Source organism: Apostichopus japonicus, chromosome 20, assembly GCF_037975245.1.
Source record: "Apostichopus japonicus isolate 1M-3 chromosome 20, ASM3797524v1, whole genome shotgun sequence".
In the NCBI taxonomy this organism is placed as follows: domain Eukaryota; kingdom Metazoa; phylum Echinodermata; class Holothuroidea; order Aspidochirotida; family Stichopodidae; genus Apostichopus; species Apostichopus japonicus.
The window spans coordinates 24,884,073-24,904,117 of record NC_092580.1 but is presented as its reverse complement, the minus strand read 5'-3'; the positions used below and the strand labels follow the sequence as shown (position 1 = coordinate 24,904,117).

Here is a 20,045-nt window from a genome sequence, read left to right as displayed (position 1 = left end):
CAGCAAGTGCCTACACGGGGAGCTGTAAGTATTAGTTAATCCACCTAATATCTCAGTCCATACCGTGGCGCGATGGCTTGGCGCACTGTGCGAGCTGATGATCGAGGCTCTCTTTTGCATCCGTGGTTCGAAACCCGGGTGATGACGTCTTTTGCCGATCTTTTACAGCAAGTGCCTACACGGGGAGCTGTAAGTATTAGTTAATCCACCTAATATCTCAGTCCATACAGTGGCGCGATGGCTTGGCGCACTGTGCGAGCTGATGATCGAGGCTCTCTTTTGCATCCGTGGTTCGAAACCCGGGTGATGACGTCTTTTGCCGATCTTTTACAGCAAGTGCCTACACGGGGAGCTGTAAGTATTAGTTAATCCACCTAATATCTCAGTCCATACCGTGGCGCGATGGCTTGGCGCACTGTGCGAGCTGATGATCGAGGCTCTCTTTTGCATCCGTGGTTCGAAACCCGGGTGATGACGTCTTTTGCCGATCTTTTACAGCAAGTGCCTACACGGGGAGCTGTAAGTATTAGTTAATCCACCTAATATCTCAGTCCATACCGTGGCGCGATGGCTTGGCGCACTGTGCGAGCTGATGATCGAGGCTCTCTTTTGCATCCGTGGTTCGAAACCCGGGTGATGACGTCTTTTGCCGATCTTTTACAGCAAGTGCCTACACGGGGAGCTGTAAGTATTAGTTAATCCACCTAATATCTCAGTCCATACCGTGGCGCGATGGCTTGGCGCACTGTGCGAGCTGATGATCGAGGCTCTCTTTTGCATCCGTGGTTCGAAACCCGGGTGATGACGTCTTTTGCCGATCTTTTACAGCAAGTGCCTACACGGGGAGCTGTAAGTATTAGTTAATCCACCTAATATCTCAGTCCATACCGTGGCGCGATGGCTTGGCGCACTGTGCGAGCTGATGATCGAGGCTCTCTTTTGCATCCGTGGTTCGAAACCCGGGTGATGACGTCTTTTGCCGATCTTTTACAGCAAGTGCCTACACGGGGAGCTGTAAGTATTAGTTAATCCACCTAATATCTCAGTCCATACAGTGGCGCGATGGCTTGGCGCACTGTGCGAGCTGATGATCGAGGCTCTCTTTTGCATCCGTGGTTCGAAACCCGGGTGATGACGTCTTTTGCCGATCTTTTACAGCAAGTGCCTACACGGGGAGCTGTAAGTATTAGTTAATCCACCTAATATCTCAGTCCATACAGTGGCGCGATGGCTTGGCGCACTGTGCGAGCTGATGATCGAGCCTCTTTTTTGCATCCGTGGTTCGAAACCCGGGTGATGACGTCTTTTGCCGATCTTTTACAGCAAGTGCCTACACGGGGAGCTTAATCGGCCTAATATCTCAGTTTCAGTCAAATTTTATTCGACGACATAGTGAATTATCAAAAAAATTACAGCCCTTTAGGCGTTCCATAGGAAACGATTTGACAAGTCTATGTTCCTATGGTAGTATACGCCCAGTCATGTGGTCTCTAAGTCTAGATAGAAGTTTTCACTAGCTAAACGCTACCCATCACCGCATAGCTGACAAGTTGGCCTTTCATGGCACTATCAATTTTCCGTATCATGACCATGTAGATTTTTTGCTTTCCGAGCCGGAACTTTTCGTCACTTGTAAACAAACCTCTTCACTCATTGGTAAACAAATTTCCTACGCTGCTCCTGGGAGGCCTAAAGGGGTCTAAAATTTCCTCAATTGACCCACTTTTCTCACCACATGTACTTCCAATGATGCTTTTCAACATGCAAGCCATAAAAACTAGATTATGATTGATAACAGGTCACAAAAGATGTTCCCCCGTTGCTTTTTGGCACTTTTCCTGAAGGCGAACAATCGGGCGGATTGATATAGACTCTAATAAGAGTATGCCACCATAACGCGGATCGCAAAGTTACCAACCTGAAGCTATCCCAGGATTCATCACAGGATTCATCCCAGGATTCATCACAGGATTCATCCCAGGATTGGGATTCATCACAGGATTCATCCCAGGATTAAGATTTATCACAGGACTCATCCCAGGATTCATCAGAGGATTTAGATAATAGATTCATCACAGGATTCATCCCAGGATTCAGATTCATCACAGGATTCATCCCAGGATACATCATAGGATTCGTTCCAGGATTCAGATTTATCCCAGGATTCATCACAGGATTCATCACAGCCTTCACAGGATTCATCCCAGGATTCAGATTAATCCCAGAATTCATCCCAGGATTCAGATTTATCACCAGATTCATTCACCGGAGTTATTAATGCAGCGGGATGTTCGTCGAAAAGTTCTTTCATTTTCATATTTCGTGACGCACATCGGGGTGGGGGGATGGAAAAATGAAGTCACCGAAGCTCCAGGAGGAATTGTCAGGAGCAACTCATTAGTTTATCACAGCAGAATGACTTGGCCTTTGAAGAGAAATTTGGCTAAAATTCGCCAATTGTTTTCGTTAATCGGATAATACATGGACTGGTTCCACGAAATCCCATTCTGTACACTGGTGTACTGCAGCTATAACAATGTAGCGTTTAGTTCCATTTCGTGGTAAAACTAAAGACTTTTTCTTGGTGACTTATCTTTAAACTTATAGTACCATATGGCGATTTATGGAGTATTTGGAATCATCAAACTTTGTATTGCATAAGGCTGGTAGGCTCATGATCTTGATACTTCCAGAGGTTCAACCAACTTTCCCAGCAGTTGCTGTGGTAGGTAAGAATTATTAAGATGAATGACTTTGTTTATTTATTTCCAACCACCAAGTAACCAAAGAGTCTTTTAACATACTTTGTTTTCGTCTAGTTATAATCAGTCTTCTTTGCACTCATCACTTTGCTAGGATATATAGTGAAGGTTTCATAATTGACACACCCCCGCAATTGACGCACCTCCAAATAGATTACTAGTGTGTTACAGAAGGGAACCTAAACTTTTTGCAGCGAAGCAGAGTTATATATTCCATGAATTTGAATCCATTACAGATATGTGCTGATCAAATTGTGTTTTTTTAAAAGCCTTCCCCCAGTTTTGCAAGTTTCTTGGTATTTGAAAATGTTACTCCCTAAAAATAACCAAAATTACCTTAATATGATACCACTACTCTCTGAGACTGATCTGTCAGAGCTTAGCGGCTCAGAGCAAAGCAAACAGCATCAAAAGTCAATAAATGTATACTTAGGCCAACATTACAGAACTTTAGCTTATTGATGAATGCGTCAGTGTAGGCGGGGGTATGAAAGAACTTGACACGGAATACATTTTGTGGCCTAATTCTGCTTCAGTGTACGATGCGTAGTCACAAAAAATAAATACTTTTAGATCATTTCAACTTTGAGGAACTACACATATAAAAATCTCATACAGTTGAGTGATTTGTACTTTTCGTTGATAGACATTATTAATCAAATCATTAAAGGGTGTGAAGACTCATGCAAAAAGAAACGTCTAATGCCGATAATCTGACCTAGTTTCGAATGAGGTGTAACAGAAGTGCTAGACACCACTATTGATCCTAGAAAATACACACACAGCTTGCTACCATCGGTAATTGGACACAAATGTACAGTCAGTATGTACAGCTGCGGTCAATACCCACAGCACAGTGTATAAACGATACAGCGATGGACATCTTAGGTCCGGCTAAAAAATAAATAACAAGGTATCACGTTTCATTTTTGTCTGCATTTTGTAGCTACACAAACAAAAGGTCACTTGCAAGCAACATAAAGTTAACTTTTTCAGATGGCTGCACTCAGTCTGGGGGGACTCTTCAATGCCTTTTAGGTGCGTCAATTATGAGCCCACCATGCTACTACTGCGCAGATTGATAACATTTGTCTCAATTAACAAGTTTGCCCTTGGAAGCTAAAGAAGTAAAGAGTAAATATTTGATTGTTCATCTTGTTAGAGATTCCTTTAAAAGACCTACTGTACAGTACTATGTTGGCCCCAATTTTAATATGTTCTTTCGCTTTGTGAATGTATATATTGTTACGTTGGGGTGTGCTCCGGCTCAATTAGTTTGGGCTCCGTTATTAAATAAGTATAATGAACAACAGATAAAGAGAAACTCCAGACATAGATATAATTGTATAGAATATGAGCTTTATTGCTGGAGTGTATCTGAAGTACAGTCTCTGAAGTCTGGAATCTTAGTCTTTTACATATTAAAAAACAACAGTATTTAAGTCATTTCAACTTCCTGTGAGGGGGCAATAACCTCTCTGTGACATAAACTCTTGGTCTTACTTATAATTACTAAGGCACATGGAGATGACCATGACTAACCTTATTTGTAATACACATGAGATGCAACAGGTTGTCATCTGTGTTTAAGCATGAGTATTTCATGGAATTAAGACAAAGGGGGCTTCTACGAATATGATGTGGGTGTAGGGTGAATAAGTCATGAACAGGAAGTAAGCAGTTACTCTTAAGACAAAGAGGCATGGAAGCAAATGTTTAAAGTAATATGATGGGGATATACATACTATATTACAATATGCAAAACTCCATGGCAATGGTTTTAGAATGGCATATTCAGCAGGAACTGCTTCTTGTGTAAATATCTTGGTTTTACCATCATTAGCTATGTGGCCTTAAGAAAGTAAACTTAAGCAGACTTAGAAAAAACAATAAATGTTGTTTCTTGGCTGATTAGGTAAATAATTCAATGAGAGATTGAGCACAAAGTATTTGCAGTGTTGTTAATTACCCCCTTATGAACTGACATGACATTCACAGCAACAACCAGCCTGCAAGTCAGATCCTACGGGAGATGAAAACGCCTTGAAATGCTACAGGTACATGTTAATTTCATCTCAAACCGAAGAGCAAATTCGCAAGTTCACTGTCATAGCACATGGTAGAACAACTTTTGATTTTCTCGTTAAATGTCACTCCCTGAGCGGTGAGCAACATCATATAGCAACCTATTTGTTGCCAAGTGTTTCAATGTTTTTCCAAGTTTATGATGTTTTTACCTAATACTAATTGAATAGCATATTATGATGTTAGGTAAGTGGTTGTCTGGTTGATCAACTTCAAAATATAATCATACTACATAAGCCAGCTTCCTAGGCTAAATAATGTTTATCATTAATTGTTACAAAAATGTTTTAAAAAGGAAGCATTGCTAGCTAACATGTTTGTTACTTGCAATGGTACAAGAAGGAATGCAATAGGGCACAAGAAACTGGGGTTGCAGAAAATTAGGCAGACATGACATGATATGCCCCTACAGAAATTGACACAAATTATGCAGCCTTGCATCCAATGATAATCATTTGAGTCAACAAATCCACTGTCTCTGATTTCCTGGCTATGAGTCTTATCTGTCTAAGAAGGTATAAATCTTTCTTTGGAATGACAGTAACATAATATTTAATCACTCTGCAAAGAAGCCAACTCTGAAGTTATCCCAGGGTAATTAAAAAGTGGTCTTGCCTGGCCATGTAATTTGTGTACATAAGAGTGATAAGCACCCAGCTTTACAGCTGGAAGTGTGAACTCCAATATCAACTTTCTGCTGAAAACCAGAGTTGTGGCCTATATATCAGGAATTCAAGAGTGTTCAATTCTGTAACCTTCACTTTCATAGCATGTGTATTGTGTAGTATAATTGCACTAGCCTAGTTCTCTGTGTTAGGGAAAGTTGTGCGGTATGTGGTTACGGTAAGTGAAATTCTTACAGTGTGGACACTGGCATTTGAAGTTACTTGTGTTCACAAAATGGTTAACACTTGGGAATGATTTAAACGGCTTCAGTTTACATGGTTCTATTGCTTTTGATTTCTCTTTTGCTAACTGTTTTAGCAATTTCACAAATCTGTTCAGGTGATGCAGAATTTATTTTGCAGGTGGTTCAATTCCACCAACAGAAATGACTCAGCCATACAGTTTCAAGAAGGAATACAAAGACATAAACATGTATACCGATAACCGACAGTGAAACAGTTAGTTTCGCACATGGGCGGCAATCATGAGGGAGGGGGGGGGAGGGACGGGGACAAGTCTCCCCCAATATTTTAGGTAGGGGATATAGTATATAATATCCCACCAATATTTGGTGGCATAGTTTATTTTGTGTGGCTATGAATAGAAAATAATGCGTGACATTATTTATCCAAATCATGTTTGGCGGTGGCGAAACCTTCATCCAACACATGCTGCATGAGGTAAATGACACTTCGAGGTCGTTTCTTTGATCTGTGACCGTATAGTTGCCACTCATCATTATTATCATGTCTGTGCATCTATTGTGTATGCGTGTACAGTAAGTATCTGTTTGTACACTCATATATATGATCCACATCGATATGGGTTCCCTATTTAATTTCTTTTTTTATGTTTTTACGATATTGTTAGTAATTTCAAAAAAGAAAATGCTGAAGATGCAATTTACAAGGCCTGGGAAGTGCCATTTACAGCGATCTGGGAGGCATTTTCAGCCAAAATTTTCTTGTATGCTTCGCTCCAAAAATGGTGGCGCTAAGCTTAGATAGTTTTCAATGCCGTATCTACGGCTCTGATAGTTTGCCTACAGTTTTGGCAAATTCCTGGCTACGCGCCTGAAACCAAAACAAAGCGAAATTTTGTTCCCCGCTTAAATTGGGCTTAGTGATGAAATTTGATAACAAAAAAAAAAAAAAAAAAAATCAATATATATATATATATATATATATATATATATATATATATATATATATATATATATAAATGAAAATCGTAATGAGTTGGAAAATCAAGAACAGTGAAAAAACTTTCAGCCTCCTATATATATATATATATATATATATATATATATATATATACAATAAAGAGAAAATGAATCTCTAAATTTATTGGTGTTTAGTGTACATGCTGTACACTCGTCTTTCTTCTGACGCAGTAGTTTGATTTGATTTATTTATTTGTTTTTCACGTGTAAATTTACAGTGTGAAGGAAGTCTTCCAAAAAGCGTACAACAGCTTAACAAACAGTTTGGTTGGTTTGGTTGTTTAGTTTCCGTGCACAGGTGCTATGTAGTCACCGCTTTTCTTAGCAAGTTTTTTTTTGTTGTATCTCATAATGTCACGTGACCAGTGGCGGCGGAACCGGGGGGCTTGGGGGGGGCTCAGCCCCCCCCAATAAAAAAGTTGAGGGGGCAAATGCATGATAAGCCCCCCAATATTTACCAAGGCTCCGAAACGTGCATCTGCCCATTTTTCAATGCATACTTGTCGATCTGTCCGATGCACACGTATACTCTATAGGTGTAATAATTTTAGTAATTGCTGGGGGACCCTCGGCCCGTCACCTGGCTATAGACCACATTGTCACCCCAACCGCGTCTTCACGCCCAGTGAAAAGTGGAAGCAGTGAGTGTGAGTACCGGTAAGCGTAACACAACTTCGTCTTAGGCCAATGACTTGCCTCATTTCAGCCAGTTCTCCAACATCCCCTTACTTAGTGGCGGAGCGTCCATATATACAGTCAGGGGCGGATGCCCCCCCCCCCCCTGACGGACTCAAATGGACTGCTGGCTCCCTTTTCAGCTTTTCACTACTTTTTACTTATTCGCGATTTTTGACTATTTTATTGCGCTCTCATATACCTATTGACATTTGTCATATTCTGTTGGTGTAATTTTCCGACAAAATGGCGACGACACCTTTTTATTCTCCGTTTATCTGCAAATTAGCAAGGCCCCGGAAAGGGTCATTTCCTGCAATCTAGGGAGTATCTTTACTCAAAAATTGTATGTACGCTCCGCGCCAACCTGTGGTGGCGCTCCGCTTAGATAGTGTCGAAAGCGCCCCTACAGACCATTCTTGCCCTCCCTGACCAATACTCTAGTTCCGCCACTGCCCTTACTACACTCAAAAACATCTTTGCGAGTACACTACGAGTAATAGCTACTCTCTTAAAAAACCATCGAATATACAAATTACAATGTTTTTACAGACTTTTACGTGCAATCTGAGAAATTGCAGGCTTGAGACCCATATTTTAGGGCTAGGTATTCGCAGCATAAAACACTCGGAAAGTGCCGTTTCCGGCCATCTGGGGGTTTGAAAAAACCCAAAATTTTCGTGTACGCTCCGCGCCAACCGGTGGTGGCGCTCCGCTTAGATAGTCTCCACACATTAGCCCCCCAAATAATTTTTCCGTTCCGCCGCGCCTGCACGTGACAATACAGGCTGCTATGCTGTTCTCCAGCTCCTCGGGCGTGACAAAAGCAGCATGTTTGTTTCATGACGTAAAATCCAAACGAATAAGCCATGGCACAATAATCATTTAGAACTTGCTAAACTTATATAATGTTCGAAAAAGTAGGCCTATATAGAGCAAATTTGATTTCAAATCCGATGTCTATAGTTACAGATTTTGTCAATTATCTAAATGACTCAATCAAGGATGTAATGTATATATTTAAATTTAACAGGAAACCCGATTGCGATGCTTCCTAATGCTAAAAATCTGGACGGGTCGGAGATTGATAGGACGGGAAGCGATAGGACGGGGAGCGATAGGACGGGGATCGATTGAACAAAGAGCAATTGGACGGGAGAAGCTCTGTGCTCCCTCTGTATACTATGCTTTACGTAACATCGTTCAGGCTTAATTGTATAACGTTATTTTCAATTTACTGCGTAGTAGTGTACGTCATTCTTTTTATTTTCTTGACACCAGTTTGTTTTGATACTCCTAACTATAATAAAAGTTAAATACGGGGTACTGTTTCGAGACAAATGTTGGTTATTTCCTTTCTACGTTGTTATTAAAGTTTAACAACTAACATGAACATTGATACTTATTTTGTGTTTTGAACATGATCAACCAACAGTCTACCGTGAGTTTATCACACGGATAATGCAGGAACGTACGGAAGCGTAGAAGGGACATGGTGATGAAAGAGAAACAAACTCGTCAAAATGACAAAATTCAGAAAAATGACGTTTTGCCGAGTTTAACAACTCGTCAAAACGACAAAATTATTAAATTTGCCGAGATACAATAACTCATCAAAATGACAAAAATCTGAAAATTGACGTTTTGCTGAGATACAACAAGTTGTCAAAATGACAAAAAAATGAAAATTGACGTTTTTTCGAGATAAAACAAGTCGTCAAAATGACAAAATTCTGGAAATTAACATTTTGCCGAGATACAACAAGTTGTCAAAATGACAAAATTTTGAAAATTGACGTTTTGCCGAGTTACAACATGTCGTCAAATGACAAAATTCTGAAAATTGACGTTTTGCCGAGATACAACAAGTCGTCAAAATGACAAAATTCTGAAAATTGACGTATTGAGTTGTTGTATCTCGGCAAAACGTCAATTTTTGGAATTTTGTCATTTTGACGACTTGTTGTATCTCGGCAAAATGTCAATTTTCAGAATTTTGTCAATTTGACGACTTGTTGTATCTCGGCAAAACGTCAATTTTTAGAATTTTGTCATTTTGACGACTTGTTGTATCTCGGCAAATTTAATAATTTTGTCGTTTTGACGAATTGTTAAACTCGGCAAAACGTCATTTTTCTGAATTTTGTCATTTTGACGAGTTTGTTTCTCTTTTATCACCATGTCTCTTCTACGCTTCCGTAGGAACGGGGGGCTCAACGCTATTTTTGGATGAACTACAGTAACTCTATACGGCTTCGTGCATTACTTGCGCCATACACCCGTTCGTGCATTATCCTGTGATGAAAGCACGGTACTGAGACTGTTTTGGTTAACATCTAGTTATTTTAAAATGGTAACATTTGCCCAAACTGTGTTACGTTAACCCGCGGATAGTTGAAATGAGCATGTTTCTCATGCTTTAAATGAGTTATTTAGTCATGCTCATAATACCTGAGAGGTTTCACGTGACCGTGCATGCTGGTTTATACTCCATACTTGGGTAGTATGCTATAAACATTATGCGAGGGACAGGAGGACCGAGGTGTTTTTGGGCCTTCACAAGCATTATTTAATTATGGTAGAAATTACGGTGGCCCAGATGAGACATGGAATTTTCGAACGTTTCATGTCATATGTTTTCCCTTCTTTAAACTGTGCAAGTTTTGAGTGTGTGACTTTCTATAAAAGAAAAGAAATAAGATCGGAAATTAGATGTATTGTCTGGTGAATGAAACGAACTTTTATCATTTGTTTGCCAAACACTCTTCTGCTAATACAATGGATCCAGTTGAATGATTTAGTACTGCCGTGTAGTAAATCCCTCGTTGACGAGTAACAAATAGAAACGTAGGCTATGTACTCATTACCCCCATTTTTCTAAGTAAGTAGAGGTATGTCGGTGCATGTGGTGGGGCATTAGCCCTCTCTGCCCTCCTGTGTACGTATGTGGTTGTAACGGAATCCCACATTTGGGTATCAGAAAAGCCGATGTTCAAAAGCTGCGAATATTTACCGGACATTCGCTGAAATATTAACCATATTCAAGTTTTTTTTTTTTCTTTCTACCACTCATCCAGTTCCTTCCCGTGAAAATTCATCCTGATAGAAAATTAATGTTGTTGTAAAGTTAGTGGCGCTATTTGTATTTGCCTAAATAATAATTGCCAAGGGCATCTCTTTCATCAATCATGTTAGTTTGAAAAACTCACTGTGAAAACAAACTCTCCTATTTGTTTATTTGAAATCTCGCTATGAATATCAGTCATTTAGACGGTTGTAGAAGCGAGATGTGTGAAGTAACTTTAAGTCCATCCAAAACAATTAAACAAATACCTCCATAGCACCCAATGATCGATTACCATTTCTCTGTGACGAATACTGGACCGAATTTGCTTGATGTGGGGTTTTCGAACTTCAACTCGATCTCGAAGAGAAGAAAATGAAGACCGTGGTCGGGCCTGCATCTTTATTTCTCTTCTGTAGCGCGAAAAGAACTTTAAATATTCCATTTAGAAGCCAAAGTAGCTCGAGTGGTATAGTGAGTGAAAGTGGTAGAGTGAGGGTTGGAGTAACAGGAATAGGTAAGTGGATTGTCATATTATCTCAATTATGAAGGTTACAGAGTTGTGCATGTACTAGATTCGCGATTAGGCCTAGCCTACTTAGATTGCTGTGTAGTAATAGCATGGTGTACGGTACTGTAACTTCGCGTGTTCACTAAATTCGCGTTACTGTGTTATACATATGTAGTTGCACAAATAGTCAAATTGTAACCACTTTCATTCACAATTTCAATATACAAAGCATGAACAAATGCAGCCAAAACAAGGCATCATCAATTTTGTGATCTGAGACACTTTCATGGATTATTCCACAGAGTAAGGGAAATTTTTCCTTGCTTTGAGCAGTTTGACTCCCAACCTTTACAAGTATAAATTTTCTATTTCCCGCGGAATCTGATCAACTAATTGATGAAATCACATAGCTGAATTGAAAGCACTAAGCCACCGAGCAAAGTAAGCTAGATGATAGATCTAGATCACAGTTATCTTTTAAAATAACTTTAATGCTATTACTAAAGCGAATTTACAGTATAGGCCTACCATCATCTAGTATTTCTACCGGGAATTTACTGTCTTGGATCGAGAATTGGCTTGGTAATAGGAAACAGAGGGTGGTAATTAAAGGCTGTGCTTCTTCTTGGCAGGACGTTACTAGTGGGGTTCCACAATGGTCTGTAGTGGGTCCCTTGTTGTTTGTTGCTATATAAATGACATCGACAGAGATATTTTGTGTACAGCTAAAAAGTTTGCTGATGACTCCAAATTGTATTCTGAGGTCTCTTCCAAAAGCTATTATGAGAAGTTTCAAACGGATTTGGATCAGGTTTTTTCCTGGTCTCAGGGGTGGCAAATGCTTTTTAATATCGATAAATGCAATGTAATGCACATTGGTAGTACAGTAACCAAAAGTTTATATACAATCTTAACGGTGTGGAGTTACAGGAGGTCTCTGTTGAAAGAGACCTAGGTATCTACATTGACTCATCTCTGCAACCTTCTAAACATTGTCTTGAAGCTACTAAAAGAGGTATATAATAGGGTTTTAGGTATGATCAAGAGGAACTTCAGTTTTCTGAAAGAGGACATCGTAGTTAGGCTTTATAAGCAGTTGGTTAGGCCTCATCTGGAGAATGCTGTGCAGGCTTGGAACTCATATTTTGCTAAGGATAAGGAAGTTCTTGAAAAGGTCCAGGGGAGGGCTACTAGGATGATTAGTTCCTTAAAGAGTGTTCCTTATTATAGCCGGTTACAACTGTTGAATCTCACCACACTAGAGCTTAGGAGGTTACTTGGGGACTTGATCCAGGTTTTCAAGATTGTGTATGGTTTCGACAATTTATCCTTTACCGACTTTTTCATGTTTGCTAACAGTAGTTGTACCAGAGGTTATTGTCTTAAACTCCAAAAGTCACATAGTAGGATTAATATTCAGCATAACTTTATTTCTAATAGGGTTGTGAATGATTTGCCTGAGAAAGTTTTACTTGCAAGTAGTGTCAATGGGTTTAAGAATGCTTTGGACAAGCACTTTAAGCATTGTAATCGGGTCTGAGTGTTTGGTCTTCAGTTTTTCTTTTCTCTCTCTATAGGGTCCTTGATGGGGACTTAAGTGTCCCTCCTGATCCTTTTTTTCTACTAAACTAGAAACTAAACTAGTATTAGTAACCAGACCCTGGAAGTGGAAATCATCACAAAGGATCACAAGGACTTAAATCAAAGCCCCCCCTCCAACACCTCCCCCGCCCCCCTTCAGCACAAGTTTTTATCTGGTATAAGAAGCTTTATGATCTTGGTGGAACTTCAGGGAGAATGTCAGACATCTCTTACCAAACCATGATCAGTTGGTCACGGCTAAAAAGATAAAAATGCAGGGTAGTCTGCACTGTAGGTTACAGTAACACTGATAACTTACAGTGTCCAATTACAGTACAAAGTAATCACATTACCCGAATGTTATGAAGATGACCAAACTTATCAGAACTTGTTCATTTTTAGTTGTTGTCTGAAATCATTATTTTCATACCATCACAGTCTGTTGTGAATAATTTATATCTTCCAGGAGTTGTAACACCGTTGGGGATTGGTGTCAGCAATGTATGGTCAAAATTACTTCAAGGCAAGAGTGGCATTGGATTGCTGAGTGGAGAAAAATATGAAGGAATACCAAGTAAAGTAGGTAAGATGTTTGAGGATGAAAGAACTGAACCATTTATTTCGTTTTCATGTCTTTTGTGGGTAGCCAAAACAACTTTGGCGAATCTTTTCACTGGTCACTGAGTTATTAGTATCCTCGATAGTTTACAAATCATGTTTAATCAGAATTCATGTCTATAATCAGTATGAAATCATGTTTGTCAATATTTACATTTCTACTCAATGTAAAGTTTTCGACAAAAAACGTTTTGTAATCAGTGATGATAATACCGGAGAGAATACCGGAGAGAATACAATGTGGTGTGCCACAAGGCTCTATTCTTGGTCCATTGTTTTTCATCCTTTATGTCAATGACATTACCAAAGTTTCTGGTAAAGTTAAAGTTGTTTTGTTTGCTGACGACACAAATATCTTCTTCGTACCACAATCGAGTACTTTATTTCATATTGAAGTATCAACTGAATTAGACAAGTCCAGCGACTGGTTTGCTGGCAACAAATTATCATTGAATATTGATAAAACAAACTATATAGTTTTTAATACTTCTTACAATTTTACATGGAATGCTGATATAACTATGGGCGGTCAACGACTACAACAAGTCAAAAGCACTAGATTTTTAGGCGTTTATATAGATCATAAACTTAAATGGTGTGAACACATTACAACTGTCTGTAAAAAAGTTGCAAAAAACACCGGTGTTTTAGCTAAGCTTAAGCATTATCTGCTACAACACATATTAAAGATTCTCTACCAGACATTAGTCCTGCCACATATTACGTATTGTTGTAACATATGGTCTGGTACTAGATCTACCAATCTGAATCCCAGTTATATTACGCAGAAGAGAGCAGTCCGCCATATAACACATGCCAAACCACAGGACCACACAAATCCTCTTTTTAAGCGTTCTAGGTTGTTAAAAACTGATGACATTATTAGGGTTAATCTTGCTACATTTGCTTATAAGGCATGGAATGGACTGTTATCGTTGTTGTCGTTTACTTGTTGTTCAATGCTTTTCATGACTACTTAATAAGTAACAGTGATGTTCATCATTACAATACCAGATTTTCAGGCAATGCACATTATATATAACAGATATAATTCTACAATGGGGATGTTATCACTAAGGGCACGTACAATCAAAACATGGAATTCTCTATCAGACGCTATTACAAATAAACCCTTTGCAAAATCATTCAGAAGAAACTTTATTCAACCAATAATTGCATCTTATTAATCGAAAATGTTCATATTTTCTTATACATTTTGTTTTCTTTTTCCTTTTCTTTACAGGTAGTCCTCAACTTTCAGGCATGAGACTCTTCCGCGGAAACGCGGATTTCCGATTTTTTTTTTTTGATTTTCGCGTTTTTTCTCGTAATTCGCGTTTTTTATTATTTTTTATTATTATTTTTATTTAATTTTTTTTTTTTTTTTTTTTTTTTTTTTTGCCGAACATGCTGGACTGTGAAGGGAAGGAACACCGAATTTGACCAGTGGTGGAATCAAGTAGCACAAAGCAAGCAAAAAAGCCCTTTTTTGGTTCAAAAAAGCTAATGGATAAATTATACAAGCAGAAATTCCACACTTTTTTGGCGAGTTCCGTGATGTGATAGATTCCATCTAGAGTCCACCATTTTGCATTTAAGCCCTCCTTACCTGACAAAAAAATTCTAAATTTGATCGATAAATTTCAGATTTTTTTTCCCCGGCTCAGTCTCATCCCTGTACTTTGTTAAGCCATCTGAAGGTTTTTTAGAGGACTTCCTATCACATTATATATATTCACATGATGAAATAAAATAAAATAAATCAATCAATTAATCAATAATTGTTTTATTAGTATTACCTTAGATCCACATATATGCTCTCATCAAAATGAGCATGATTAATCCGTTCGATATCATTCATCTGGACAGTAAAATATTTCTGTACCCAATATTGCTTGGTGTGGTTTATATACGTAATTGTTATATTTACATTTTTAATCTGCATTTGTTATTCGATTATATTTAATGTGCTTTTATCAATATTATTTGATGCTTACCAACAGCTGGATTGGTTCCAAGGGGCGAGGGCGACGGCCAGTTTCATGCTCCGAGTCACCTTACGAAAGCTGTGAGTACAGTATGAGTGAAAGTGTGTAAAATTTATCCCAATTTAGCCTTTTGTTGAACTGAGATAGTACAATCTTAAGTCACATTTTTTTTGGGGGGGGGGTTACTAGTAGGTGCCCCCAGTTTAGCTCCTGATATCACCATTTACAATATCAAAACCATCAAATTATCTACTTTTTAAAATATTTATATTCAACCTATACATGTACAGGCATATTTTTTTGGTAGGCAACAAGGAAACAAATGTCATTGCAAGTAAACTTAGCTATTCAAAAATGTGGCTTTAAGTGATAAAGTAACAATGATTGATTGTATCTACAACATATTTATTTACAACCCAGTTTTCTTGAACTTTGGAAAGAGTCTTTCTTACTAAATTTATGAGATAATAGTTTTAATCCAGGCAGATTATTTAAAAAACACAAAAAACTATCAGCTATTAGTGTAGCCTAGTTACAAGGCTGAAAGTAAGGCTTGGTCAGGGCAAGGCCATTGGGCCTCTTTGTTATAAATTTGGGAGGGCCCCAAGGTCATCAAATAGGGCACCAAGGTCAAACATTGTTTGGTAGTAGGGCACCAAGGCCAAAAACAATTATGTTGCTGGACAGTCAAAGAAACATCAGTATTAGCTTTATGTGATATTATGAATATGAAGCAGAACACATAACACATACTATTGGTTGGTTCAATCATGTTTTAACTCTGCTAACATAATGTAAAAATCACGAAGTATGCAAACACATATATGTGACTCATAGTTTGATATTAACTGATCTTTATCTTGTGGAAGTTTATTTTGTGGACTTCATTTTGTAAAATGGTTTTATTTATTTACTTGGAATTGCATTCAAGTGAAAGGGCACAGCTGCCAAATTACAGCCAAAGAATTTGGGCAAGACAGCCGTTGTGACCTTCCACGATGGGTGCTTTTGTAGGCTATCGTGGAGAAATACAACAGCCTTTGTTTACTTCCAGCACTGAATTATGTAGTTGTCCAGTTGTATCTAGCCTTGTTAACATTGCATACAGATAACAACCAGTATTTTAATTGCAACTCTTTGGACCAGGAGACAGCACTCTGCCGAGGTTTTACTACAGAACTTCAAAGTCATAAACTGGGTGACTCTTGAGTGGAGTGGGAATTGGTTATTGTAAAAAAGACAACTGTTTATAAGAAGGATGATGAAGATTCTGAAAATCTCTTGCTTTTACTTATCCTGTAGGAGTTGAAGATAGCAGAAGATGTGACTCAGTTCGCTCTTGTTGCCTCAGAGGAAGCCCTCTGTCAAGCCAAATGGAAACCGACATCAGATCAAGATAAACTGGACACAGTAAGCTATTGATTTTGAGTGAACAAATGTTGAATATGAGAAAGAAAAAGATCAAAATATAAAATATAAAATAGAAGAAATAAACAATATAAAAGAGAGAAAAAAATAAAAGCACTCAATCTGAGTAGTTCTGCAAACTCTTTAGTTGCTTTTTCTTACCTGTCTTAATTCAATTAAATTAGCCCATCTCTAGGGCAAGCTTTTGACCAGTACTTCGATTGTATGCAATGACCAAATTTCTGTTTGGACAATCACGTAAGCTTTTGAGATCATCACGTGAAGGACTTGTTGTTTACATCATATACAGATTGCAATGTAAGTAAATACTGTACCTTCAAAATAGTAGATTGGCATCGCCCCATCACCTTGGAGGAACTGAAATTAAACAAAAAATAGTAGTAGGCCGTTGATCCACTCAAAGTTAAATTTTAATGGCCCAAAGCTGGTGTTCTATTCACCAAACCCACACAGCTCTCCTGCCATATACACCTTGGTTGTTGTTTTTGCTACCTTTTGTGGGCATCAATATTTGTTTGGACCATCAAGAAATACAATAAGAATTTTTTGTCCAAGCGATAACCTGAAAGAATCTTTAAATATCTTGTCCAATTGGTTATAATAATGATTCTGTTTTGTAGGGTATGGCTGTTGGTGTCAGTTTACCAGGACTCCAGGAAATTGTTGACACTGGTAGAACACTAGAGACAAAGGTAAGTCATCTGTTTTGTTCCATTTTCCTTAATGAAAAGAAATGATTTTGATTTGCATCAATCTAGAACATGCAGTGAACAACACTTACTGGTCAGTTATACGTTTATGTGTTTAACAAATAAATAAAGAGTCCAGTCACCAGAGGGCAATATTTGTCACTACGTCAAAGTGTATTTGTTGCCAAACTTCAAAGTAGTCTTACCAAGATATCTTATCTTTACAAACAAAGTAATACCAATATAACAGGACACGTCTTGTCTTTATATACTCTAAGTAATAACTGCCTCCTAATCCGTTCCAAACCCTATTTAAAGAAAACATGCGCAACACGCACCATTCAAACAAATCATGCACCACACACATCCCAAGCAACACGCACAACCGACACACGCATAAACATTGTTAACACCGTCACACACGCACAGTTGACGCCAACATTAATTCAATCACACATTACAATGTGATAGAACTTGAATGGATCAGCATGTGTAAGGGAACAAGGAAGGATTTGCAGATTTTTCTTGTGGGAGACATTTTGGTTTGTATAAACTTATAGAACTGCAGTCATTTTTGCAGCATAGCCTGCAAAAAGTTAAGACATTCTCTTGTTCTCTCCCTGTCACGCCTGCATTGTATTTTAGCATTCCTTGTGGGTGGAAATTTCCACAGGGCAGCCTAGGCCTTTGCAAATTGTTCATTTCTTCTTTCGAGTAATGTATGCAAATTCCAGGAGGTGAACAATGGGGAGACGGGTTCTTCTCGGGTAATGTATGTAGATCCGAGCAAGTGCATAATGGGAAACGGGTCCATCGGAATTCGTAGATTGTGCTTTGGCGGGTAAGGGCAGGGGTCAACTTAAGGTCGCTATATAAGGATTGGGGTGTGGTTGGATGAGGCATTCTGTGTGAGTCTCACCACCGTCCGGTCTTCGCCGTCTTATCCCTCGGCTTCTGTGTGTTAGCCGTTATCCAGGCTTCTTTGTATGAGCCTAGGCTTCTTTGTATGAGCCTAAAGACTGGGAACGTTGATATTTTGTGGCGTTGCGTTTTAGCCTAAGCCATATCAGCGTATCCTGAGGATTACTGTGTGTATCCGTTCTTGTCTTATTCGACGAAATCATTTTGGACACATTTCTGTGTATATGTACACCGCAAAGGGCCGTTTTACTGTGTGTTACGTCCCTGGCCGTTTGACCAAGTTAATCCGGGATTTACTAATAGGACGATCCCGGTTGCAGTGTTGGGGCCCGACGGCTACGCTGGTGTGAGGGGCTCGCCATACCGTCTGGAGCTTCCTGCAGGGTACCAGCCGGAAGAAATCTAAGCGATAGAGAAGAAATCTAAGCGATTGAGAAGAAATCTAAGCGATAGAGAAGAAATCTAAGAGATAGAGAAGAAATCTAAGCGATAGGGAAAAATTAAGCGATAGGGCAAATCCTTAGTAGAGTTATTTGGAAGGGTTGGTCGGGTTAGCGAATGCTAACCGACGTGTGTATTTTTGTGTTGGGTATTTATATGTTTCTTTTGTCGAGACCAAAAAGTCATTGGTCGAGTTGTAAATAAATTATATGTTTCATTTCGCAAAATTCTTGGTGGTCTGTCATTTATTTATGTCATTCGTCTCGGGTGTCGAACGCTAAGCAGATTGAGACGTGTCCAGGTGGGGGATTACTCCTTTACTTGTGACACTTTTTGGTGGAAGTGCAGGGTAAAATCAATCTCTAGCTGCTCGACTTTCTGCATCCGATTGCTGTTGACATGTGTAAATGATTTGACTTCTTTGACTGTTTGCAAATGTATTTAATTGCATCATATTTCTCATGAAATGATATGTATTACAGCACATGCTATATTGGTTCTCTTGACGTTAGGTCAAGGGAGTTGGGGGTGCCGAGGTTTATGTGATTTCAGTAGTGAATATTTTTGTAGCTTTTCTGTAGCCATGAGTTTTCAGGAATTCGTAGAATTAGGAAAGACACTGGGCTTCGAAGGAAAAGACCTTAATGAATTTGCTGAAACAAAGTCAAATGGGGCAAGGGAAGAAAGAGTACTTGAGAGAGAGCATGCTAGGGAATTAAAAGAATTAGAGCTGAGAATTGCTGAAGAAAATGCTACACAACATTCTGTCAGTTCAAGTTCTGTTCAAGAATTCTATCGCAAACGACCGGATTTGCCGGCGTTTGATGAAAAGTGTGACGACATAGACTCGTATCTAAAACGATTCGAGAGATTTATGACATCTCTCGAAATTCCTAAAACGCAATGGGCTGTTTTGCTTAGCTCTGTCCTCACAGGGAAAGCGTTGTCAGTATATTCTCGCTTACCAGACGAGCATGTTAAGGATTACGACAGATTAAAGTCATCATTGCTCAGAAAGTATGATTTGAACGGAGAGGGTTTTCGTAGGAAATTCAGGTATTCTAGACCGGAAGGTGGTGAGACCTACCTTCAGTTTGTGGAGAGAATGAAAGGGTTTTTGACTAGGTGGGTGGAGTTAACTAATACCACTAAGTCTTACGAAGGGTTGTGTGGCTTGATGCTAAAGAAACAGCTTTTCAATGGGTTCAATAGAGATCTAGGTGTGTTTGTAAAAGAGAGACAGCCAAAAAGCCTAGACGACGTAGCAAAATTGGCCGATCAGTACATTGAAGCTCATGGGAAGAATTGGGGTAAAAAGGTTGACAAAAGGCCTGCCGCGGTAAATGCGAAGAGTTCGCAAGCCGAACAAAATGATCAGTCTAAAGATTGGGCTA

General features: G+C 38.9%; 1 protein-coding gene across 4 annotated transcripts in view; it reads left to right on the top strand.

The window, feature by feature from the left end:
• Positions 1–2,282: 2,282 nt before the first annotated feature.
• LOC139960854 (3-oxoacyl-[acyl-carrier-protein] synthase, mitochondrial-like) overlaps positions 2,283–20,045 on the top strand; it is a 31,511-nt gene continuing 13,748 nt past the window's right edge. For 2 of the 4 annotated variants that reach the window (XR_011790638.1, XM_071959483.1), the window contains exons 1-5: positions 10,810–10,991; positions 13,033–13,149; positions 15,188–15,252; positions 16,475–16,582; positions 17,221–17,292. Coding sequence is in view for 1 of the 4 variants with exons in the window: in XM_071959483.1 (XP_071815584.1) it covers positions 10,850–10,991; positions 13,033–13,149; positions 15,188–15,252; positions 16,475–16,582; positions 17,221–17,292 (504 nt within the window). In the remaining 3 variants the exon portion in view is untranslated. Of the gene's footprint in view, positions 2,730–10,808; positions 10,992–13,032; positions 13,150–15,187; positions 15,253–16,474; positions 16,583–17,220; positions 17,293–20,045 lie in introns of those variants that run through there. The other 2 variants (XR_011790639.1, XR_011790640.1) reach the window with 2 other exon arrangements.